General features: G+C 30.0%; 2 protein-coding genes across 2 annotated transcripts; both read left to right on the top strand.

The window, feature by feature from the left end:
* The first annotated feature begins 568 nt into the window (after window positions 1-568).
* On the top strand, window positions 569-13,407 carry LOC148231151 (ionotropic receptor 84a-like). Its single transcript, XM_088193910.1, has 9 exons — window positions 569-718; window positions 849-1,363; window positions 1,444-1,619; window positions 4,304-4,542; window positions 4,610-4,724; window positions 7,028-7,206; window positions 7,570-7,677; window positions 9,728-9,894; window positions 10,459-13,407. Exons 2-9 carry the CDS (start codon window positions 1,206-1,208, stop codon window positions 10,718-10,720), a joined length of 1,404 nt encoding a protein of 467 aa, XP_088050036.1. The 5' UTR covers window positions 569-718; window positions 849-1,205; the 3' UTR covers window positions 10,721-13,407.
* A 2,748-nt stretch (window positions 13,408-16,155) lies between these two features.
* On the top strand, window positions 16,156-22,916 carry LOC148231150 (ionotropic receptor 84a-like). Its single transcript, XM_088195901.1, has 8 exons — window positions 16,156-16,244; window positions 16,311-16,486; window positions 18,932-19,170; window positions 19,251-19,365; window positions 20,598-20,776; window positions 21,273-21,380; window positions 21,475-21,641; window positions 22,655-22,916. Exons 1-8 carry the CDS (start codon window positions 16,156-16,158, stop codon window positions 22,914-22,916), a joined length of 1,335 nt encoding a protein of 444 aa, XP_088052027.1.
* Window positions 22,917-27,193: the final 4,277 nt, after the last annotated feature.

Below are 27,193 nucleotides of genomic sequence, written 5' to 3'. Positions count from 1 at the left end.
ATTAAATATATATTACTATAATTAAATAAACAACGCTCCATCAATTTAACCACAAATTCATATAATACTTATAAAGTGTACTTCAAATATAAAGCAACTCATCCATATTAAATATGATGTCGTGTCTAAGACTGCGCATTATGAACTTCAAACAAAACCGAACTATGTAATTACTGTGTATCATTACAAGTAAATAATTTCTGGTTAGTTTGCTTACAGTTTTTGACGATTCACTCATAAAATATTAAGAGTTTCTGCTTATAATAAAACTACAGACCTAAAAAAATTTTCTTCACTATTAAAAATCCACCATCCATAGTCATTGTATAAAAACATGAAAGACTATACAAATATACTTGTAATATTTTTGATTATTTTAATAAAAAGATCAGAAAGTAATGAAGGAAATAAAAATGAAAAAATAAATTTCATTAATGATTATATAATTTATTCTCACACACCTTTGATTTTAACTGGATTTTTATGTTGGAAAAGCGGTAAGTTATATTTTTAATTCATACTTATGACACATCACATTTAATGTTAAATTCATTATATTTTAGAATATTCGATACAATTAATTAAAACATTATCCAAAAATGGATTTTTAAGTAATATTATGTTCGACTGTAATATGGAAAAATTGACAACTCTGAATCAACACAGCCTATTCTTATTAGATGCTACATGTCCATTTGCTGAGAACTGCTTAAAATTGGTACTTGAAGTATTATTTATTTTTATTCAGATAAGTGAAGTAATGCAATATAAATCTTATATTTTTGCTATTATTTTATTTCATATGTAAATTTCACATCCCGTTTCTATTAAACTTTATTTATTTTCAGGCCGACAGAATGAAACTATTCAATTCTCCATATCAATGGATTATACTTGACGGATCCGGCGAATTAACTAAAAATACAATATCTTCACACGATTTGAACCCCTTTCTGAAATTACTAGAAAGTGCCGAAATTAGCCATACGCGAAAAACAATACTCGAACGTCCGTATGTGTACTTTGGAGATAAATCAATCCTCTCCGACAGCAACATATTGGTATTCACTAGAGATTCAAAGCGACCTGACTATATACTAACACAATGTGCATACTAATTAAAATATCTATAAACATTTACATTAAAATTAATTATTATAATTTAAAATGCAGATTATAAACATAGATTAAATGGAAAAATCTTAATGGAACATTTTGGATATTGGAGTCCAAAAACAGGCATAATTGACGAAAGATTGAATAAGGTAATATCCATAAGAAGGAACAACCTTCAAAAGACTATATTAACTGCAAGCATAGTCATCACTGATAACGATACAATTAACCATTTATCTGATTATAGGTAATATACAATATTTTTCAATAAGACCTACTAACTATATATACTAGAAATAAATTTATTAAAAATCAATTTTGCCATAGGGACAAACATATAGATACTATAACAAAAGTCAACTATGCACTGACGACGTACTTGATAGATTACCTAAATGGGACTCATAACTTCACATTTGTCGACACTTGGGGCTACAAATTGCCAGACGGAAAATGGAGTGGAATGATTGGTGACATGACGCGGCTAGTGGCTGACATTGGAGGTCAGATTTGTGTGTAATTCAGATAAGTTTATTTTATATTCTTATAATAAAAAAAAATGTCATTTAATTTAGGAACATTTTCAAGTCTAATAAAATCAATAAAAAATTATCTCAACTTATTCTCATATATGATTTTCTTTTATTTCAATCACATCATACTTTCACAAATTCTAGAGCTAATAGTAACATTTTATTAATTATCATACAAAAGTAAGTTAAATGAGCATTATAAATATTTTTATTTAGTATTTATTACTTTTTAAGCTAAAATATTGCACCAATTTATTATTATATTTTTTTTAGTTTTGAAGTATCGGAACACTATTTTTTGCACAATAAATATAAATAAATAAAATATAAATCATTAAATTCTGATGCCTGCACTACACTCTCTGGAAGTTGGCCAAGGTTGGCCAAGGACGGAGAATATAATGGGTTACTTCGGTCGAGTTTGGTTCTGCCCGCTCTAAAATCTCTCGGAAGTTGTCCGAGGTTACCGAGAACGGGGGGTTAAGTGAGGGTAATTCAGTCGACTTGGCTAGCTTCGAACGCTTCCGAACATTGTCGGCAAACGGACCGAAGTCGGAGCTGCTCTTTCGAACGCGAGCGGTGAAATACTTCCCCTTTCGCTCTCTCGCGTGTTAAGTGACGAGAATAAGAGATAATGATATGGTTTTTCGCAAATTGAGATAAAACGAGTAGCTCGGTTCAATTTCAGTATGCGCGTAGGCGTCCCATGGTTAACACGCATGTCAAGTGTTGCATCGTGGACACGTGGTCAAGTTATAATACTACATGCTTATCGGTTACTTCAACAGACTCTTACTGACATCTTTGAATATTTTAGGGCACCACAAAGGATTAATTATATTTTTAATAGTATATTCTTCTAACAGAAATTGTTATTATATTTTTTTTCATATAAATGTAAATAATTAGTATTACTTGATTTCATTAAAAAAACCGTTTCGAATATTCTTATGTATTTTCCTAGATCGGTTTATATAAATGTCACACCATAACGAATTCTTATTTAGAATCGATGGCGACAAATTCTAGGATAGTCACAGATGTGGTGTTCGTATTTTGAAGTATCATTTTTATGCTTTATGGCATTTTGCAAAAACTGACAAAGATTTTGCGTAAATTGAATATTTACGACCGAAAAGTTTTCACTGATATTGTATTGGTGAGTGCCCACACATACTTTTATAATTATCAGTAGCGTAGTACAGTTTTAAAATTGCGATTATTTGGCACATTTTTCGATCGCGCGCAAATATGCCAGCTGTACATGACAGAAGCCGCTGTGCGTACGTCATTCACGCTCATTCACGAGATTCTAGTCCATGCGTGCACTTGCTACAGTATCAGACATGAATCACCATGGTATTATTCGTCGATAAATTTCAATGGGTATCATCTGGTCTCGGCTATTTTAAAGTTCCGGGAAGTAAAATAAAAAAAACACGCTTCGGGAATATCCGAGAATCCAAAAATTTGTTTGCTTATCAAAAAAATTAAACCTGTATATGCAAATTTATAAAAATGCATATATAGTAATTTAAAAAAAATTATAAAAGCATAATTTTTGTTATATTTATTTATTAATTATAACCACTATAAAAAATGTAATTTTAATTATATTAGGTAATCACAAAATTAAATTCATTTTTCTTAATGAAACAAACCAAAAATTTAGCAAAACGTAGTGAGGAGTAACAAATACTGGTTTTTGAGCATTGCGCCGTGTTAATTAACAAGTACCCAAACAAAACAAAAAAAAGGTAAAAGTTCAATTAGTTTTTGCTCGAGCTTTTGCCTTATTTATAAACTGTAAAAATAATTAAAATTAAGAATGAAATATTTTTTTAATCAACTTTAAATAATTAAAAAGTGCATTAAATTTTATTGATAAATAAAAAATAATTGCTAATTTCCATTTAATTTAACGTGGCTAGTGGACACAAAAAACTAAAACTCTTAAAATTAATAAGCAGAGATTTTCAAAGATTAATAAGCAAGACAAAGGTTCAGATCTTAAATCCATTTTTTTGTTGGTTGTACAATTTTATATTAATTTCATCGAGATTTTTTTTTTTATGGAATAAATATTTCATTGTCATAATAATTAAAGCATCATCAGTATTATCTTCATTAATTATTTCAGTATCTGATTCCGAACTATCTAAATCAAAAAATCTGAATCTTTCCCATTATTCAAATATATTTTTTGAGAGCAGCTTCGACAATCGTTTTTATTGCCAACATAATTGAGCTCTTCTAAAAAATGTAATAAAGCAACGATGTGCTTTTTTATTCCTATTCAATTTTTTATTCAGCGCTGCGAATATTTTTAGTGATTGTGTTAATTTCTGATTAATTCCCGGAACACGAAATAACATAAAAACCGAGAATTCCTAGAATTTATTCCCAAATAACAAAAGAACAAAACGCTGTTCCAATTTGGTGTATGTTGCATATGCGGCAGCCATTTAACCCACTGCTGTGCCTTTGAGTTGCATATTTGACTCATACTAGATTGTAGTTTCAATCAATATATTTTATTAAAACAATATTTGAGTCCTTTTAGTAAATTATTAATAGTATTCCATTGACTAAATCTAACTCAGAAGTTTTTGTTTCGCAGTTAAAACTCAACCATACTAAATTATACATTTCAGGTACCGCTTTATTTGTAACACCCGACCGAATTTCTATCATAGAGTACATATCTATGACAACGCCGACGAAAGCAAGATTTGTGTACAGACAACCGCCGCTTTCATACGTGAGCAACATATTTGTTTTGCCGTTCAGATGGACCGTGTGGTCAGCTGTCATCCTTTTGGTTGCTTTGGTTTGCTTCACGTTGTACGGAGCCGCTGTCTGGGAGCAAGCACGATTCACCAAATACGAAACCGTACATATAAATAAGCTCTATTGTTAATCGAGGCATAATAATAATATCTATGTGAAAACATTTTCAGAACGGAGAGGGTGTGAATTATGACAGGATTCCGGCACAATGGGGAGACGTGTGCATGTTGGCTATAGGGGCTGTCGCTCAACAGGGTAGCCACAGTGAATTGAGGTCGATTTCGGGTAATAATATACTTTGAAATTTACACATGTCTATATATACAAATAAATGTATATGTATAGTGAATTTGTATTACCAGTGAAGCTATATTTTCACTGATCATATACGAATACATTTTCACCAGTAGATATTATTTGTATTTTGTATGAAATTTGTAATAATCAAAATATTTACCTACCGGTATGTTTTTAAAAAATAACTATCATAGATTGCGGTTTAACATTAAGCTTAAAGTCTTATTATTTTCATTATAATATTCGTTAATAAAGTACCTGTTTTAATTTATTTTTTTGCTTGTCTTAATCCTGTTGCAAAAATGTGTTTCTTAAGCCGTCATAATATTATATACACAAATTAGAAACATAATGTTCATTTTTTGTAAGACTTGGTGCTTAAAAATATATATATATAGCTTGTTTCATATCAAGTGGCAGATGTTTATCTGGTTAAATTTGGGCAAGATGTTTGTAGTAAATAACCATGTGTTTTTCCATCACACTCATTTCACGACAGGTGATGGAATCTTTATATTGTTGCTTATTTATAGTAAATTTTATTTTATTTTTAAGCTCCTTTAAATGCTTACTATTTTTAACTATTAGTGAACGATCAAATATTCGACTTATGAATATAGGTTTATTCAAAAATGATTGTTTTAAAAAGCAATAAAAATTAAGAAGTATAATTAATTAAAATAAAAAAATAATTAAGCATTAAATGTTTCAAACTTAACCTCCTCAAAAATGTTTTTTTTATTTAGTACAAGGAGCATGAAAATATATTTTTTTATTCTTTTTTTATTTAACCTTTTATGTGCCAGGTGCAGATAAATCCGAATTACCGCGTACGGCTCTCAAGTGCGAAATTTATCCCAAACTGAACAAAAAATAACAGATTTTTAATTGAGCGTAGAAATAAAATTAATGATTTAATCTTGAAGGTAAAATTTTAATTAAATCTTTGATTTTATTTTTTTACTGTATAATTTACTAATTTCGTGACTTTTTATGAAAATTAATATAGCACTTAAAAGGGCATGAAAATATTTATTAAATATGTGTACAAATTGTTCCGGTAAAAATGGTTTTAAAAACAGTTTTTGTACATCGCAAGGTGCACTGGGTATTAAAAGGTTAAAATCAATACGAAGATTAATTACAATTATTAGTGCTTAAAATATATTATCATAATAAATTATCTTAGACCAGGGGTAGGGAACCTGCAGCCTTAATGCCGCATATGGCCTTTTGGCTCTTTTGGTGCGGCCTTTTGCCTGACACTAGAATTTATTTATTTGTTTTTTTTTATAAATAAAAATATATTTCAAGCAATTTATAAATAAAAATATACGCAAGCTTTTGGAAAAAGAGCGTAATCAATCCCAATATTTCTGGTACTGATTTTGAGGTCATCAATTGAAATTTCTTGAATATGTAACATAACATTACTCGTATTGATTTGAAAGAGTAAATTTTTTTTTACCAACTGTTAAAAAAGTTCATAGCTGCAAAATATTAGCTCCGAAATTTGAGTATTTCGGCAATTACAAAGTGTATTTTTTTCGCTAATATGTTTGTCGGCTATTAGTTATTTTGGCTAAAGTTGTTATAATTACCATACAAATAAAAATAAAAATTTAAAACATAGGAAATGTTACAATTAGGTTGTTGATTATGCAGCGTAAATAGAAATAAAATATGTAAAATAAGTACGTAAAAAAAAATTAAAATACAATGATACTCAACCCTTTGTATTTAAGCTCCTATGTCATTTATTTTAATAAAAATAATATTTGACTAAAAAATATATTTTAATTAGAAAGTAATTTTTGCATTGAGTTTTGGTAGTATTTTATGTTAATTGTTCATTAATCGTTTTCCAAACTAAATAAAAATATTACAGTGTAATCATATTGTAAGAACAAGAAGCCAAGCATTCAAATACAACTATAAAACATCTGATCTTAGAATATAGACTTAAAGGGATCTTGCTTCAAAATAACGCGAGACCTTTAACTTAAAAATTATACGATTGAATTCTTGCTCTAAAAATCTAAATTTATATTAAAATTGTTTGTAATGTTTTTACGCTGAAACCATCTACGAAAAATCTGAGCTTTTCAAACAAATATTTTTCATTAAAGCACGATTATCAAGAATCCAAATTAACGTTCTAAATTATTTTTGGCGTTGTTGCTTCCAATTCAACATTATGATCAAAACAAACTTAACAACTTGTACATAATAAACTGCAATAAAAAAACTAGTACATAATAAATTATAATTTAAAAAATTATTTCTTTCAGGTCGCATAATCATAATTATGCTTTTCATCACGTTGATGTTTCTCTACACCAGCTATTCGGCAAATATAGTGGCACTATTGCAGTCACAATCAAGCAGTATTAATACTTTATCAGACCTCTTGAATTCTCGGCTAAAATTAGGAGCCCATGACGTGGTTTACAATCGATACTATTTCCCTGTGAGTTTTATTTCTTATTATCATCGAAAATTCAACGTAGAAACTTCGCATTGATCGCGAGACTCTTGTTGGCATTCTTTGAACTTTACAGTAAATCAAACGCGAGCGCTTTCCCTTTTTGAATGTTAGCCTTGTCAAAGTCGTAATAAATCAACCCTTTATTTTGCCGAGCGGGTACATTTTCAAAGTTCGATGAAACAATTTTTGCTTTATGTTGCAAACGTAAATATTGAAAGGCATTTCGAATGAAGCGGAGGCGTCGGCCTCAAATTTTTCTTGTATCAGGATTTGAATGCAGAAATATTCTTTGATATTATATTAACACTACTACTCTCCTTTAACTTATTTTATTATATTTTTAAGAGAGCAACAGAGCCTGTCAGGAAAGCAATATGGATGCAAAAATTGGCACCTAAAGGATCGAGCCCGCATTTCTATCAATTAGAAGAAGGCGTTGAATTAATACGAAAGGTTTGGATAATAATGTTTTTTATATGATAATAAATTCTTTCAACAATGACGACGACGAGCGGTGGTACGTATGAGCGCCAACTGATCATCAGGAGCAAATTGAGAAGTTCCATGATAGATAAGGACAAATTTATCTATCTATCGATAGATACAGATTGCTTATATGAAAAATACTCACTGGTCGGCAAACGATATATTCTTATGTAGTATATTTAATTTAAAAAAATGATAAAACTAGATAACTAATTTCCTACAGACCTAGGTTCAAATCCCGTCTAGACTTGTACTGACATTCATATCCGAAGTGTATATTTTTATATTTTCAAAACAAAGTTTGTCTTTATTTAATTTTGTGCAATTGTCACTTACAGTTTTGCATATGTTATATATGATACGTGAAGTTTTTCGTGGGTGCGTCCGTAGGCGTTTCTAAAGCTGGTTTTACCCTGTTACTCCGGACGTCAATCTGGATCAGGGAATGTGAAGAGAGAAGCGGTAGCTTCTGAGATCTTCAATGGTTAAAGTTCATGCGTCTTGCTTAAAGTTCATATGATCTAAGTGAGTCTTAGTTAGAGAGCTGATTCCTTATACTCAAGTGTGAATGTCAGTAGAAGTGTCAGAGAAAGAATCTGAAGAAGTAATCGTTGGTTGCCCGCATCTCTGTTTTTATACATATGGCCACCGCCATAGAATTTTTTTTCCTGCCCCTTTTGGTAGAACGGCTGAAACAAAAAATATTAATACAGATTGCCGTTGACCGCTAGAGCAGATTACGAACGGCCGTTTAGGTAGCAATCTCGAATGATCGTAAAATCAAGGCATTTGCAATTGATAATTTTATTTATATTTTTTGATTCGTGGCGAATATTTTGAATCATTTTGATAAAAACCTATTTTAGAGTCCCATTTAAACGAAGAAGCTTCTTTTTTCTTAGATGTTTAGAACCCGTCTTTGTTTACCAAATGAATTTTTTACCGGTATATGATTTTTTTGGTTTTGAGACCGAATTAGTATGGCTTTGCAATCAAATAGGTGTAGAATCCGGAATAGCTAGTCTTTGTTAGCGTATCGAGTTGTATTATTGTCGGCTATGATTTCGTGAAGCAGCTGGAATTTGCCGTGATGTATTATCGGTATGATGTTGGATGATATGCATAAGTGTCCGGTGATCTCTGCTGCTGTGGCTCCATGGCGTATCTCCTAGTAAATGATCAATTGATGTCACGTCTTTAATAATGCTGGTTTGAGACGCATACGATCATATTTGCGGGTTAATTACATCGCTTCATGGACACACCCACGAAATGTGTTAACGCTCAAAGATAAACGGTCCAAAAAACCACTCCGGCGGACGTTAACCATAGGGTATAATAATAATAGTAAAACGAATTATCTAACGCGCATCTTTTCCAAACAAAATGTAGTTTTCAGCGGAACTAATAGGTGAATAACTAATGGTCCTTGTAATACTTCCAACAATCACGAGTTTTCTTTTCCATTGTTGTGAAAAGTACTGTGTCTAGCCTTACCTTTGAGACGTGTTTTCGTTTGTTTAAAATTGCAGGTGGTTAAACCCTCTACAATTTAAAAGTCTAATATTTTAATTCTTGTGCTTGTAAATTTTGCTTAAAGCTTTTTGGCTGTCTTTAGACCAGCTGCGATTTTCATATAATTATAACTTAAATAATCACAGATGAGGTTTTCCTAGATTTTCCTAATCTCGCGGATAAACGTCGTAATAAATAATTTAAATAAATCGAAACAAGTCCTGCATATTAATTGCAAATTGCAGTAGTAATGTATTGTTAATAAAATAAATGTCACCAATTACAGACTTAAATTTTAGTTTGATTACTCTGTTGTAACGCATTGGACTAACGACTGTTTTATGTTATGTTAATAGATTTATAATATTTTTTTAATTAAATAAATCAATTAATAAATAATGTGTTTGTGTATATCAAAAGATATTCTTTTACAAAGCTTTATAAATATGATGTTGGGCATAAACGTAAAACTTGACACTTGAATGTAACCTTTATGATACAGGGTTTGTTCGCATTTCACATGGAGGTGAGCAACGGCTATAAAATCATGTCAGACACATTCCAGGAGAGCGAAAAATGTGGCTTAGGCGAAATAAAATTCCTTTATGTTAACAATCCTTGGTACGCGGTGCAAAAGAACTCGTCGTTTAAGGAGATGTTTAAAGTTGGGTAAGATATTTTTTATCTATAAAATTTATTTTTAGTTCAAAGAGATTAAAACGAGAGGAAATAATAATGAAAAATACAATTACATAGTTCTTATTTAGACGAGCACAAAATATCCATAATCAAGTCCATTCCATAACAAAGCAATCTGTAATAAAGACGTTGTAATAAGTCGCGTTTAACGAAATATGTAGAATGGTTCTAAATTATTATATAATATTATAAAAAATACGAATGAACCAATATTATCTATATATCTATTCAATATGATTTAGATATCTATATTCATATCTTACTGAAAACCTCGTGTAAAAAGCTACAATTAAGTTAGGGGTCCACAATGAAGTTTTAAAATTATTTAATGCTCCAAAATGTTAATGAGAAAATCACATTATATTTTTTTAATAATGTATAAGTATATTATATTTTATCACTATAAGTTGTTATATTCAGCTGCCAGTTTTAAACCATATTTCTCACAAAAGCTCGGAGTATCACGCACCTCTTCTAGCAACTCTTAAGTATCCATTATTCAAGTAATTACCACGACCAACATTAAATTTCCAGGATGCGTCGCATACAAGAGTTTGGTTTACAGGCAAGGGAAGTTAATAAACTATACACTAAGAAACCAACCTGCACCACCACAGGAGGAGGAGGCTTCGTCAGCGTCGGTCTTATAGAGGTGGGCCCGGCATTAATTTGGCTAGCTTCTGGCATGGCCGTATCTATTGGAATTTTCGTCTTTGAAAAGCTACACAAGTCTAGAAAGGTAAACATTGATAGACTTGCAAATATATTGCTAGTTAAACCCGAGAGCGACGAATAATTACAGAGCGCTGAGTAACATTTGTTGCCAGTTTGATTCGGGTATAATTAAATGGAATAATATTAAATTAAAGCAAATAAATCAAGTTTCATATGAGTAGTTCAATGTAACCAAATGCATGGTAGATATGTTCCAAATAACATATAGTATTAATTTTTATTTTTATTTTATTATATAAAATAATTAGAAATAACAAAGTATGTGAAATCAGTATATATAAAAAATAGTTTTATATCTCACGTGTTCATTAATAATAATATGATTCTCGGCACTTTTTAGAGTCTCAAGAATATATATTTTTATTTTATTAAATGCCTTGAAATTAGTTTTAATTTAAAATTAATTTTGTGTTTATATTATAATATTTTTTAAATTCATAGATTAACAGGAAAAACCGTGGTAATTGATTAATTGAGAATATAAAAAACACGTCAAATATAATATGTTCGATTTTACAAGTTTTTATACGTGCAGTAATGAGAAATTAATAATAGCTTATAAACGTTTGTGGTTATTGTGCAATACTGGGTGTCCTGCACCATTTCGGTATGCATGGTTAGCGCTTTCTTTTTAATTGTAGATCTTTCTATCGTTGTTTTAAAGCCATTTTTATCATTCGTGTGAGGTTTAAATTCATGGGTTTTCTGAAGATCTCATAAATCTATTCTCAAATTACTTGACCAATAGATATCAATTCGTCAAGTATAATAACTCTTTTTCAGAACGATATAAGACCCCTACTGGAGTACCTCAAGGATCCAATTTGGGTCCATTGTTGTTTTTATTGTTCATTAATGACATAGAAACAGCAATAGAGCATTCAGATTTTTTATTATATGCAGATGACTTGAAAATTTACAAGAAAATGCATTCGATTTCTGATTCCCTCGACCTACAGGAGGATCTCAACTCTATATGGAAATGGGCTTGCTATAACCAATTGCCTTTCAGTGTAAAGAAATGTCACACAATTTCATTTTCAAGGTCGTTAACGCCGGCAAAATATTCATACCATCTAGGCGGATATTTTCTGGAAAGGTTTTCTTCAACTAAGGATTTAGGAGTGACTTTCGAAGAACGTTGGAAATTTAGCCAGCACATTGCAGAGACTCATAGCAAATCCTTAAAAATCTATTTATCTTGAGAAATGCGCGTTACTTCAGGAATACTTTAGTATTGCGCACTCTTTATGATACTCTAGTCCGCAGCATACTAGAAACTAGCTCCATCATTTGGATCCCAGGCGTAATGAATCAATGTAATGAATTGAAGCTGGAAAAAGTACAACGTAAATTTCTTCGATATTTATACTTGAAGGAATACGGGTATTATCCGTTCTTGTTTCCCAGTGCTTTTATTTTGGGAGCCCTGGGATACGTTTCTTTGTCGACTCGCAGAAGTGTTTATGTAATTAAACACTTCTGGAAATTGCTCAAGGGCATCGTAGACAATCCTTCAGTGCTCGAGCAGCTTCAAATGTGGGCTCCTGAAGGTGGATATAGTTCTCGGTCGCGTCCACTATTCTTGCCTGTTAAGTGTAGAACTGGAGCACTTGCTAACTCTTCTCTGGCCAAGGCCATTTATCTGCTCAATTCTGTCCATAGTAATATTGACATTCTCTCTTGCACTTATGGAGTTTTGGTTCAATTCGTATGGGACAATGCACACCTGTTGAGGTGATTTGTGTCTGTTGTTTTGTCTTGTTTACATTTGTATGTATTATGATGTATTAGTACTTTTGACTATCGTGACGCATTAGGTTTGCCTGTCAGGTCACGATGGTTTTAATTTTAATAAATAAATAAATAATAAATGACGACGTTATCGCCGTCTCAGATATTTATATTTAATTTCTCTGCATTATTTAAACCTTATTTAATGTATAAATGTAGAAAGAAACTTTAAAAACCTACTATGACATATTATTACGATTATAGTTTACGAGCATGATTCATTTAAAAAATGTGCTCGTATTTCAAAGCACTTGTATACCAAAAAAAAAAATCGCCGAAAGAAATAATGTAAACTTTTTTCAAAGCACAACGATGTTAATATAAAAAAGATTATTACATTTTATTATTTAAATTTATCAAATTATTTTGAGGATTTTGCAAAAATGTGATATTTTATTGTCATCTTGTAAATTCATGGGTCACACTGCTTAGGTTGTGATGCTTCATGAAATTTTGTACTGTAACCCACATTTTAAAAATATCTTCATGGAATGAAGTAATAAAGTGGTGTTAAGAGAAATAAACATCAAGCTTTGAAAAACGAGCAGGAGCATTATCAGTAACCATCAAAACTTTTAACCCTTTATTTAATTCATGATATTTTTATGGTCGAAAAAATATTAAAGGTTGAGTATTACTCTATATAACGTGAAAAAAATTATAATAAAAAATATTTTTATGAAGCCATATAAAAATATGAAACCATGAAACGAAGGATTAATAGAAAATTTAATACTAAAATTCTTATCAGTAAATACATACCTTTTGTAAAATAATTACTTTAAAAAAAATCATCGACATAAATGGGTAAAAAGTGACACAATGCATTCTGCTCGTATTGCAAGACATCGTTCGTTAATCGAGTCAATATTTTTTTTTTAAATGCTTGTATTGCACAACATTTATAAACTTGCAATCTGATTTTCTAATGTACTTTGAAGATTTTTATTATATACCGAGCTATTAAAAGTATTTTAATCATAATATTGTAAGCCTAAAAATCAAAAAAAAAACAATATTTTAATATTTTTTTTAAAGACATTTATATTAATAACTCATTAGTCAGTTTATTGTAAATTATATATATTAACAAATAAAAAATCTGTTCTACCATGAATACTGTTTATTGGTCGATACTTTTTAGTCAAATTTATTAACTAATTTAGCTAATAATCATATCTAAAACTATGTAATTTAAAAAATACGATGATTTGCTTAAGAATATCATAAGAAATGTATTTCACCTAAATTTTCACGGTTATTTAACCAGATTTCAAATATTTGACCCACAAACTGAGATTTTCTTTAAAATATGTAAATACCATTTATAAAAAATATAAAGACCAGTTAATTTTATAATATATTTAGAGGCTTTAATTACCTTAAATAATTGTTTATGTAACCCTTTTTTATTCTTTATATCTAACACAATATTTATTTTTAGGCATAATAATTTATGAATCAGTATCAAAATAATATAAATAAATGTTTATTAAATAGATAGTAAATTCTTTAAGTCTTATTAGTGTTATAATTCGTATTTATACATAGTATTGTACAATTATTATCATGTTATTTTTAAATATTTTTATTTATAATCATGATATTATATTATTAAACTATATATTAAATAGTTTATTATTACTTTACCAAAAATTATCGTAGCATATCTGCAACTTAAAGCTACATTAATGTACACTGTTTCTGTCCATTAATTAATAATATAAAAATTAAATAACCAGTAATTGAACATACATATAATCACAAACCTTTAAAAATATCACCTGGTATCCAATTATGTTTTAGGTACTTTATGTACCTACAGTAGTAACCATATATTGCTACAGTTTTAAATAATATTAAATATATTTTTAGACGTTTAACTGACGACACGTTTTCACTGTTCAATTCAGCTAGATACTAGAATGTTATACAAACAAAATGTTCTGTTTTCACATGCTAGAAAAAAATATCGTAATAAAAAGTATATATTGGTAATTATCCAAACGTTCGGAGATTAAATTTTCACAGCATGGAAAATTGTATACTTATCCTTATGAATAAATCATTGCTTATTACTATGTGGCGTGTTTTATTTCGTTTCTTCGTATTTAGACATAAGTTGCATTCTCAGGACCAATCATTAATATGATATTAGTATACAAGGGTGTACCCATAAATCTTTGGATAAGCGTTTTAAAAATATAAATTAAATTTACATGTCTCCCATTGCAAAAATCTCAAAAATCGTATCGTATACTACAGGAAATACTATAAATTATTTCTTTTAAAAGCTGCCAGCAATTTTTAATAAACATAATCAATATTTACAAAGGTTTTATGGTAAAAAAACATTAGGTACACGTGGCTTACGTAAGTATCCGAATTAAACATATTTTTTTAACTTTTAGCTACCAAGTCGACCTATCCAATATTTTTTTCTGGATGATATGGTAACTTTTTGCATTTAAGAAATATTGTATTATAAGTTACAATTGGGTTAAAAAAATAATAAAACGAAATCATCTCGTTAATTTTATATGTGATATCGTGTTTATGCAAAACCTAACTATGTTATTACCATGTATTTTAACAAACACATAATTTTTTGTTTGTTACGATACACATTTATACGATTCACATATAAAATATTAAGCCCTTTCACTTTTATTAAAACTACGAGAAAAATAAATTTTTGCTCATTTTTAAAAATCTCATACCTTACGATGGAAATAATAAATCACCTTAAAAACATAATAATACAACTATGTTGTATTTTTTTCTTAAAAGGGTCAGAAAGTTTTGAAGCTTCTGTAAATGATAAAATAAATTTCATTAATGATTATTTAATATATTCTAATACGCCCGTTATTTTACATGGATTTTTATGTTGTAATAACGGTAAGTAATACTTTAAATTTATTTTATATTATCTATACAATATTAATGATTTATATTAATTTTAGAATATGCAATTAAGCTTCTTAAAACATTATCTAAAAATGGATTTTTAATCAATATTATGTTTGACTGCAATTTGACAAAAATATCTATTCAAAATCAACACAGTATTTTCCTATTAGATGCTACGTGTCCATTTGCTGAAAACTGCTTAAAATTGGTATGTATATTATTTCATGTTATATTTAATATAACGATATAATTCATGTTGTGAATTGAGTTTTATTAAGAAATATATATTTATAAATATATATGCCAAAATATATATTTTCAAATGTAACTTTGGTTCAAACATTCTATTAAATTTTATTTATTTTCAGACCGACAGCCTGAAACTATTTAGTTTTCCATATCAATGGATAATACTCGACGGCTACGACGAATTATCGGATACACCCGAATTAAACTTCAGCCGAAAATTACATACAAATAATAGAATTCACGATACGCGAAGAACGATACTCGACCATCCATATGTTTATTTTGGAGATAAATCAATTCTCTCTGACAACAACATACTAGTAGCCACTAGAGATATGAAACAACCTGGCTACATCCTGACACAATGTAAATATCAATCAAAATATATAAAGTAATTTATTTTTATATTTAATACAATTTAATAAACTTTAATATTCAGATTACAAGTATAGGTTGAATTGTCAAATAATAACTGAACATTTTGGATATTGGAATCTAAAAAATGGTATAGTTGACGAAAGATCACATAAGATAATATCTATGAGGAGAAAGAACCTTCAAAATACTGTACTCACTGCAAGCGTTGTCATACTTAATAATGATACATTGAACCATTTATCTGATTATACGTATATATAGATTAACAACGTAGTAGGTATTTTTTACAAATTAAATAATAATTAAACTTTTTATAGGAACAAACATATAGACACAGTGACAAAACTCAACTATATACTGACTGTGTACTTGATAGATTTTTTAAATGGAACTAAGAACTTCACATTTGTCGACAATTGGGGCTACAAATTGCCTGATGGAAATTGGAGTGGAATGATTGGTGACATGTTGCGGCTGGAGGCTGACATTGGAGGTAAAAATTATTTAAGATTAAGTATGTAGTGTTATTTAATAATAAAAGTTTAGTCACTAAGTTAGCTGGTAAAACCAAGTTGTAAGTATAATTGCTAAGGCCAAGAAATAAGGTTCGAATCAGCGCTTTATTCCGAGTGTCTAAAAAATTAATAAAAATTCGTAAATATTAAATTGCTATGCTTTGCGCCTAACTTACAATATTTTATATTAGTTGTTTTGTGACTTTTTAAATCTCGCAAATCATAACAAATCACTGATTAAATTATCAATGTGCCTGAAAGTGCAAAGTACAAATCGAAATTCAAATACCTTTAAACTGAGTATTGATTTCTATTCCCAAAACCTTCACCATCAAAGAAAAAGAAGCTATTGTGTAATTGGAGCTAATGGCATGTAAATTGAATTTGCACAAAATTATATTTATAAAAAAAATAATTGCCTGTAAATTACGATCCTTTACAAGCGACTTGTAACCATATTTTATACCACATGAATCGGTTCAGAATATGACTTATTTACCTATCATTGCATGATGCTTTCTTTCTTTCTTTTTTAATGGCGTTTTATACGTGATCTAAAATTCCATTATTTAAAAAGCATTCGTTCATGAGCGGTCGTTTCTTTTATCTTTTGGCGTTAACTTCGAACCAATAAATTTGTGGCATTATTTGTTGAAGTATGTATATGTTTCAGCGAATGTGTAATATTAGTGCATGTATATTTTTATGGACGTTTCTGTGAAACCATATCTGAATTAGTAGATATATATTTCTATACTAGTAGATATATATTTCTACCAGCGAAAATATAATTTAACTGATAGCGATAGTAAAATTATATGCTGTTATTAAAAAGGAATATGCTAGTCGCAAAACGTCCATTTGCTGTTGAAATCCAAACCTAAATAAACGAATTAATCAAACCCAACTTGACCTAATAAAAGTTCCAAAGCTTATATAGCTTAATACTTGCACTACACTCTCCGGAATTTGTCCGAACCGAAGTTACAACTGAAGTCGGCCAAGACCAAGGACCTCGAGTAAGCGACCACAATGCCGCAAATTTCATATGCCGTCCGGACGGCGGTCGTGAATGACATCCGGACAGCGGCTTCTGTTACGTACAGCTGGCATATTTGCGCGCGATCTAAAAATGTGTCAAATAATCGCAATTTTTAAATTGTCATATTATTCAAATTACGCTACTGATAATTATAAAAGTTTGTGTGGGCACTCACCAATACAATATCAGTGAAAACTTTTCTGCCGTAAATATTCAATTTACGCAAAATCTTTGTCGGCTTTTGCAAAAAGCCATAAGACATTAAAATGATACTTCAGAATACGAACACCACATCTGTGACTATCCTATAATTTATCGCCATCGATTCTTAATAAGAATTCGTTATGGTGTGACATTTATACAAACCGATCTATGAAAATACAAGGATATTCGAAACGATTTTTTTTAACAAAATCACTTACTACTAATTATTTTTTAATTATTTAATTTTATATGAAAAAATATATATATAATAACGATATCTGTTAGAAGAATATACTATCAAAAATATAATTAATCCCTTTTGGTGCCCTAAAATATTCAAAGATGTCAGTAAGAGTCTATTGAAGTCCCCGATAAGCATGTGGTATTATAACTTGACCACGTGACCACGATGCAGCGCTCGACATGCGTGTTGACTATAGGACGCCTACGCGCGTACTAAAATTGAACCGAGTGACTCGTTCTACTTCGGTTTGCGTAAAACCATATCATTACTCTCACTCTCGGCACTTAACACGCGAGAGAGCGAAAGGGGAAGTATCTCACTGCTCACGCTCGAAAAAGCAGCTCCAACTTCGGTTCCTTTGACTTCGATCCGTTTGACGACAATGTTCGGAAGCGCTCGAAGCTGGCTAAGTCGACTGAATTACCCCCACTTTACCTCTGTTTGTGAAATTGAAAAACAATTTTGAAATATATAAACTGAATGAGTAAGGAAAAATATATTTAACTTCAGTAAAGTGTTTAGGATGTACGTAGTCGCTTCAATTATAGATCTTCCAATTGCATCGGTAGGTATTTTTTTAAGTTGTTGGTATTTACTCTCGAGCGCGTGTCCCGATTCTCAAATAAGAGTTGAGGCGTAAGTGAAGCAAAGCAGTAATTCCAGCGTTGAGGCGTAATGGAGTCAAGTGTGTCTATTCTAGTTTTGTACCTACCCCGTGTGTTGAAGGAGATTGTGAAATTCCGGCATACTTCTCAACGGCTGCTAGTTCCGCGGACACCACTCTTGCGATTTCAAACGCGCGTGCATCGTGTCTCTTGACTGGTGTTATGAATGAATATATATTCACTGTAACATATACATTTCATTTTTTAAATTACTAGTAATTAATTTTTATTTATCATTTGTATTTTCATTTTGTTGTTTTATTTTTAGGTACAGCTTTATTTATAACGCCCGAACGAATTCCCTCAGTAGATTACATTTCCATGACAGCGCAAACGTACTCCAGATTTTTGTTTAGACAACCGCCGCTCTCATACGTGAGAAACTTATTTGTTTTGCCTTTCCAATGGACCGTTTGGTCAGCTATCGTCCTGTTGGTCGCTTTGGCGTGCATCACATTATACGCAGCCACTGTCTGGGAGCAAAAACAATTCACTAACAATAAAACCGTAAACCTGATCTAAATTTTTCATAAATTTGTGTAAATAAAATATTATAAAATTGATTATTTCTGTAAATATATTTTTAGAGCGGAGATGAAGAGAACTCTAACAGAATTCCGGCACAATGGGGAGACGTGTGCATGTTGGCTATAGGGGCTGTTGCTCAACAGGGTAGCAGTAGAGAATTAACATCAATATCAGGTGATTTATAATATAATATATATTTACGAGTAAACGGATAATGTATGTACGAGTATATAGACGCGTACGGTGAGATACTTTCCCTTTCGCTCGCTCGCGTGTTAAGTGACGAGAGTGAGTGAGAGATAAGGCGTGGTGAACGCACGCCCATATCTCACTTTACGCGCCTTTATATGGGTATATACGAGTATATATGGTATTTTGTTGTTTTTTACGAAGTCTTACTTTCAAACTGTACCATGAACATATTATACTTGCGAATGCTGGCGATAGCCGTACAACCAATGGTGCCCTTTCAACTTGTTTATAAAATTTCTGATTGACACATAAACTATGCAATGGTTTATTTGTTATTATTATATACAAACTAACGAGGTTTTCACTACTATTACTATACAGTATCGATGCAACAACAGCACCAAGAATTTACCTCAGTAGCCACCTTTATTTTAATTTTCAGAAGCCTTAAAAACCTGGAGCTTAACCTCTAAACGTGTAACAAGTATTTTTTGTTCGTACAAATATATATTTACAAACTAGTTTTGCAAACTATGTTTATAAAAACACTGAAAATTATCACAGATCATATTATGCGGGTAACATATATATTTGTGTTGCATTATTATGCTTTAATAAAAGAACAAAAGTAATATTAACTTAGTACTTGTGAACATAGCAAGATCATCGCTGCCGAAATATGGATTCAAAGTAAAATACAACTGCGATGAAACCCAATTTTCAACCAAAAAATGCCACTACTGAGGAAATACAACAAACAAAAATGGCTGAATTTTACTACAAAACATATATTTTAAGGACTGTAAGCTTGGAAGCATGTTTGATGAAGGGATGAATTCAAATTTTGATTAATTTTATTTTAAAAGATCTTGCGCTTTTTTTATGCAAATTTGTATATTTTGAATAAACAATACGCATTAACTTGTAAAATTGTCTTTATAGTATATTTTCGGCCGAGGTCACATTAAAAGATAAAAATATTCAATTTTCGTTACCACTCACGTATAAAAGGACCCATAGGTAACATCAAATGATACATATGTGAAATTTTGGTCTCAAGTTATTACAAAAATAATATGATGCAGATAGTATGTATTATATTAATACATTTATTTATATAGAAATATTTTAATAAGACTGTATAAAATAACCGTGACTATGACATTTTGTTTTTATAAAATACACAATCATTTGAACAAACATATTACTTTCAGGACGCATAATCATAATTTTGCTCTTCGTTACGTTGATGTTTCTCTACACCAGTTATTCGGCAAATATAGTAGCACTATTGCAGTCTCAATCAAACAGCATAAATACTGTATCTGACCTTTTGCATTCAAGGCTGAAAATGGGAGCCCACGAGGTAGTTTACAATCGATATTTTTTACCGGTGAGTATTTTTATTATTATTATTATAGAAAAATAAACGAGGAATCTTGCTTTGCTTATAATATTATGTTAGAATGCTTTGAACTTTTTATTAAATATAAAAAATGCTTTATTTTTTAATCATAATATATCAACCCTTATCCTTTCTCGTGCACTTGGAAGTATTATAAATTAAATAATTTTCGTTCTAGTGGGATGAATATGTTTCGAATTAAACGAAGATCTCATACTGAAAATATTAATATTTCTGAAGATTCAATTTGTTTTTTTTATTATAATTACTACGACACCAGATCACTTAAACGATTTAGATAAATGTAAAATAGTAAATAAACGAATAAATTACAGTACCTATTATATAAAATAAATTAGAATTTGTAATAATAAATATAGAGAGGCACCCATTTTAAATGCCAATATAATAAAAAAATGCTTGAGAAATACCTAAATAATAATCATTTATACATGTTATATACGTATTATGTAATATTTTTCAGAGAGAAACAGAACCGGTCAGGAAGGCAATATGGGTTCAAAAATTGGCACCTAAAGGATCTAATCCAAATTTTTATACATTAAAAGAAGGCGTCGAATTGATAAGAAAGGTTTAGTTAATTAATGCGCAAAGTGTTTTGTGTATAACGCAAGATATTATAATAGCATACAAAGTCGTATTAACGTAACACTTTCACGCCGCAGGGTCTGTTCGCATTTCACGTGGAGGTGAGCATTGCCTATAAAATCATGTCGGACACGTACCAGGAGAGCGAAAAGTGTGGCTTAACCGAAATACGACTCCTTGATGTCGGCAATCCTTGGTACGCAGTGCAAAAGAACTCGTCTTTTAAGGAGATGTTTAAAGTCGGGTGAGATTTTTTTTATCCATATGTATATATGTATATGGAAATAATGCATAGCTGCTTTACTGGATATAAGTTAGGCTTTAGACAAAGTGTGGCATATAAATTTATAAAAAAATATTTAAATATGCTAAAAATATTTAACAGTTTTGAGGTGGTGAAAGTTATATATTAGTAAAGAGATTCCAATCTATGACAGAGAATTACAGGCCGGTTTTAATAATATCAGCATCAGCCAAAGTGTTTAAAAAAAATTTAATAAGTATGCTTTAAACTATACTATCTCATCTGATACAATTAATTTAATTTAATGTCATTTTATATATCAAACGATATTAAATTAACCAACAGCATGGTTTTGGATATTGAGATCAGAAGCAACGAATCTGCTCTATTTTTTAAATAATATAACGAAAAATCTCGATAAAAGCAATCAAGTAAGTGTCATCTACACTGATTTTGAAAAGGCTTTTGATCAATTTTGTCACGCCATAGCATAAAATATTTTTTTAATTGTTTAAATGCATTGCTACATCAGTCGTCAATGTTCTAATGTAAGCCCATTATTTTTTATATTTAGTTATGAAAATTATATAAAATAGTTATTCGTAATTCTAAATTCTAAATAATATTTAACTGTGTATATTCTTACATAAAGTAAATGATTTTTAAAGTTTGCTTTGAACATTTCATATCATTTAAATTTTGTATTTATTAATTCGTTTCGTATATTGTGCCCCAGGATTTAAAATATTCACTACTAAAAAAAGGACACGACCCAACAAATACAATAAATAGAATTTTCTTTGTATGTTATATTTATTAAAATATAACTATTTATAAGGCCTTCTTTATATTATATTTGATCACAACGTATTGCTTTATATAATATTATATTTACAGCTGCCTGTTTCAACTATATTATTTTACACTAAAGTTCAGAATATCGTTCACCTTTACTCTCAACCCTCAGATTTCCATTATTCAGATATTTAGCATGATCAAGTTTACATTTTCAGGATGCGTCGCATACAAGAGTTCGGCTTGCAGGCAAGGGAAGTTAATAGACTATACACGAAGAAACCAACTTGCACCACCACAGGAGGTGGAGGCTTCATCAGCGTTGGCCTGATAGAGGTGAGGCCGGCATTAATTTGGTTGGCTGCTGGCATAACCGTGTCGGTTGTCATATTCGTCTTTGAAAAGCTACACTGGTCCAGAGGGGTATACGTTGATAGACTTGCAAATAGATTGCGAATTAAAGCCGAGCGCGACGAATAGTTACAAAGCTCTGAGAAACAGATATTGCAGACTTGATTTAGGTCATTTGAATGTTATAATATTAGATACAAGCAAAAGTATCACTCTGTGCGTGATTAGATATCCATCTTAATATAATATGCTCACTATTTAAATTATACACAGTTTAAAATGTGTTTATTTTAATTAGATATTAGCTCTAATAGTTACAGTTTTAACAAACAACCCCTATAATAGTTGCAATATTAACAAATGTTTTATAATGCAAAACATAATCATAGCAAATTATTTTACCACGATGTTTTATATATTATAATACAAATTACATTACACTTTGAGTCCTAAAAAAGCTTATAAAATTTACTGGTGTAACTTTTGCTCGTAAAAAGAAGAGCAAATATAAAAAGATCTAGATAAATTCAGAAGTAGGATAACCAGGACTTACAATTTATCTTAACTTTTTAAATGAGATAACTTACATTGAAATTAAAATAATAAAAGTATACAATTAATAAATTAACCAATACACATTTTTTTATTGTAGCATAGTTATATATTATAGCATTATATTTTGCAACTCACAACTCGAATTACAGTTTGTAGTAATAAATTACATATTTATGAATATAAAAACACGCCTAGATTAAAATCGAATAATTTTAAAACAATACACATTTTAAAAAATTACTATTTATTATTTTACCCATTGAGTATATGAATTTATGTCAGAAATAAATAATTGCTTTATGAAATAATAATTTGTTGTTATTGTTTTAACTTTAACTTAGCTGTAGCAACCAAAGCGATTCTCAGAATAAAATAAAACTGCTTCCAAAAATATTGAAACTTTCCGATGAAATTATTGGTTCCGAGAAACCCCTTCCTTCCGCCAGAAACCAGAGATACCGTGATAGTGGTTACAGTCACGGGCTCGATATGATTTTTTAATATATTTATTTCAATAATATGAATAATTTTACAGACATACTAATTATATATAATAAACGTGTTACTGGTTTATTACCATTTTCATGTTCACAATTAATTATTAGCTTAATTTAATAAAAAAAAAATTTAATAAAGAGAAAACTTTTGTGGTTACAATTTTTAAAAAGAGGCATATGTTAATATGTTAAAATAAGACTAAAAAATATGTTTTATAGTTGACGTGCTTTAAATGTCGTTCTAAGGGCCGTAATGGAGGCAAGCCCTTTAATATGTTTATTAAATTTAAACTTAGAGTCCAACTGTAACCCCAGTTATGTAACCCCATGTTTTCCATTTTAAGTTATTGGCCTCTTAAATTAGGAGAGATAGAAATTTTACTTACGTTTTGTGAAAATTGATTTTGTCTTAATTCGATTAATTTTAATTTTTCACCTCTCATGGCTTGATGTGATGAGGAATAAACTGTATATCACAGACAGACGCCGCAACTTCACACTGAGCCAATCGGTCGCCCTCAGAGACTGCAGCCTCTAGAGCTGCATTAGAGGTTTTCTTTAGCGCTACTATGTCTTTCAGAGAACAGACGACACCATAATACGCCTCACTGATCGCAGCCACTAAAAATCGTGTCTCTAGTGCGGCGTTAACTATTTTTTTATGCTATATATATATACACACACATATATATTTAATGGTGGCCCAGAACTCACGAACTATTTTGTTTACCCTATAATTTCTAAAATATTGATTAAAACAAAAAATGACGATTAAACATTTTTAATTAAGCAATAAATATTTTTTTACAAATCATTCGACAAAAATTATATTACGTAGGTGACCTCTATTTTCTGCTTCGCACAAAACTGCCCTTTTCACTGCATTTTCCATAACCTTCCTTAGTATTTCGGGCTTTATTGCTAAACTCCTCTTGGATTTTCCGAACCTCAAAGCCTGCAGTCTTATTCATTAACAAACCTACTCAAATAAAAATGAGCTTCATCGCTCATATTAAGAATGTGATTTGTTTAACGGATTAGAATAATGCATTCCTAAATAAACAAAAAAATTGGAATACAAATAAATGCTATCATAATAACAAGTGCTGACAAGCTGCTGGAATGTGCTTTCCGGAACATACTACGACATTTATGCAAAAATATTATTATAAGAAAGACAGCAGACCAAAATAAATTATTTCCACCCCAAAATCGTCGCAATTGGTACGAACATCAAGAGTAGGCAAAGCAAAAGAACCTCTGCTATCTCAACGAGTGTATATAAGCGTGTACATAACGTACGTCATACACTTCAACATACTCACGCATTTTGGGGCACTAATATCAGCTTTTCGATGATTACGCATTTGACACCGCCGCCCGATACTGACGCCTGAGCATCAGCATCTCACTGGATGAAAAAAGTCATACTTTACTCGGACTCAAAGCCCGTAAAAACAGCATATAAGTTTCACAAATATAAGAATGTATAAAAAACAAGTTATTAAGCCTATCTGTACATATATTATATGACTGTATTTAACTGCAATGTGCCTGAAAATACATGTACTAAACCAATCTAGAGCATCTTTAACAAAAACATACTTAAAATACTGTCAAAGAATAAATCAGGAAACTAAGGCAGGAATATTGCTAAATGTTTCTGCTAACACGAGACATGTATGTGATTGATGATTGTCTATGGATAACGTTTTAATTAAAATATGTAATACCACGTAAAATTAGAAATATTAAGTTATCAATCTATTAAAATATATATTTATCTTATTTTTACTTGTGATGCTATCAATAAATTTATTATAACTACAAAATAAAAAGTTTCCCTTAATTAAATCGGACAACATACTATAACAAATGGATGCGTGAATATAAAAAAGCTTTTCCCTTCAAAAGCTCAAAACCTATTCATATCAAATGTCACAACGTTCCTTCGCTGAAACCCGTATAAATTTGTCGAAATAATACAAACTAAAACAATACAATATATCAATTTATTATTCCTAATATAATTCATACATTTCCCAGTGCTATTTTTTTACAAAGGTCACGTAAAAGCGAGTGAATATTTCACATTTGATTTATACGAATAGATAGCTTTCATGCCTATAGCTCATATATTTACATTTTCAGACTCGCTGAATGAGATTATTCAGCACTCCATGTCAACGGTAATTTTCTGAGGTCCTGCAGACTGATTCGTTTATCTAGATCTATGATATCTGTTCCCTAATTGGTACGTAACCTATTTCTATAATTAACAATTTCTGCTCAATAGTCGAACATTTCAAGTTTGATTTTAGACTCAAAGTTATAATAGAAAGATCTATCTTTCAATTAATTTGTATCATAAGTAAGTCTTATACTTAGGTAGACTTTATCGAATAAAATAACTCATATATTATTATGTTATTTTATTGCAATCAGAATATTTATTATTTTATTAAGATATAGTGCTTTTTTACATCATTATCTAATGATCCATCATTATATACATTTACCTTCGTAAACTTCTCAAAAACTATACATAATTAGCTGAAAAATGTATGCGAAAATTGACCAATCGATATTTGTTACAAAATCAACCTGCAATTAAAATAATTCCATTTGTATAATATCTTCTGTATTATCAATTTTATTATTTTTTCATATAGTCTTTTTAACAACTTTAAGAATCTATAAACTTGACTTTTATTTTGATATTTATAATCGCAATATTTATTGAGTATAAAAACAATGCGATAGCTTGACTCGATCAGACCTGATGATCGAAGTAAAAGCGTCTGCTTTTCTGTCCGTGTTGATTTGGCGTAAGCTCCACTGGATGCGAGCTTAGGTTCGAACTCTCCTGTATGTTTAAATCGGAATCAATGTGCATATTCTGAACCATTTAAAATTTTTAATTTGTATAAAAATATTTTTTAGGTCAACTTTCCGATTTATGTATGATCAAATAAATACAAGGATGTCAATGATCCTCTTTCTGCTTGACTCTAACCAATCATTGGTTATATACAATGCAACTGGAATTTTTATTTTTGTCTGAAAATTTAATATTTTATTATTCTAGTACATTCACATTCTTATGTTATTTGTGCCGTTCACAATAGATCCCGTATTAGAGTTTATTGCACCGTACGGAAAATACATACATTGCTATTTCATTGCCTTCAATATTTCTTTTAGCTAGATGCTAAAACGCTTTTTTTAATGTATGTGCATAAAACAAGTTAATTTCAGCTTGACGATTTCGGGTGCTCTCGACTATTTCTCTTTTGCAATTTTGTATTTAACTTTTTGAAGAGTTTGGTGATATTAGGCAAAAAAAGTAAATAT

This window comes from Plectrocnemia conspersa, unplaced genomic scaffold (assembly GCF_051122295.1).
Source record: "Plectrocnemia conspersa isolate PC_06_02 unplaced genomic scaffold, ASM5112229v1 ptg000010l, whole genome shotgun sequence".
Lineage (NCBI taxonomy): Eukaryota > Metazoa > Arthropoda > Insecta > Trichoptera > Polycentropodidae > Plectrocnemia > Plectrocnemia conspersa.
This window is presented reverse-complemented; position numbering and strand designations above follow the sequence as displayed.

Excerpts from the sequence above, each read along its gene's own strand:
- LOC148231151 (XM_088193910.1), top strand. The coding sequence starts at position 1,206 with ATGGAACATTTTGGATATTGGAGTCCAAAAACAGGCATAATTGACGAA. Across the intron at positions 1,620-4,303 it reads GCTAGTGGCTGACATTGGAG|GTACCGCTTTATTTGTAACA; the intron begins GTCAGATTTGTG and ends TATACATTTCAG. Across the intron at positions 4,543-4,609 it reads GATTCACCAAATACGAAACC|AACGGAGAGGGTGTGAATTA; the intron begins GTACATATAAAT and ends AAACATTTTCAG.
- LOC148231150 (XM_088195901.1), top strand. The coding sequence starts at position 16,156 with ATGAGGAGAAAGAACCTTCAAAATACTGTACTCACTGCAAGCGTTGTC. Across the intron at positions 16,487-18,931 it reads GCTGGAGGCTGACATTGGAG|GTACAGCTTTATTTATAACG; the intron begins GTAAAAATTATT and ends TTTTATTTTTAG. Across the intron at positions 20,777-21,272 it reads ACAATCGATATTTTTTACCG|AGAGAAACAGAACCGGTCAG; the intron begins GTGAGTATTTTT and ends AATATTTTTCAG.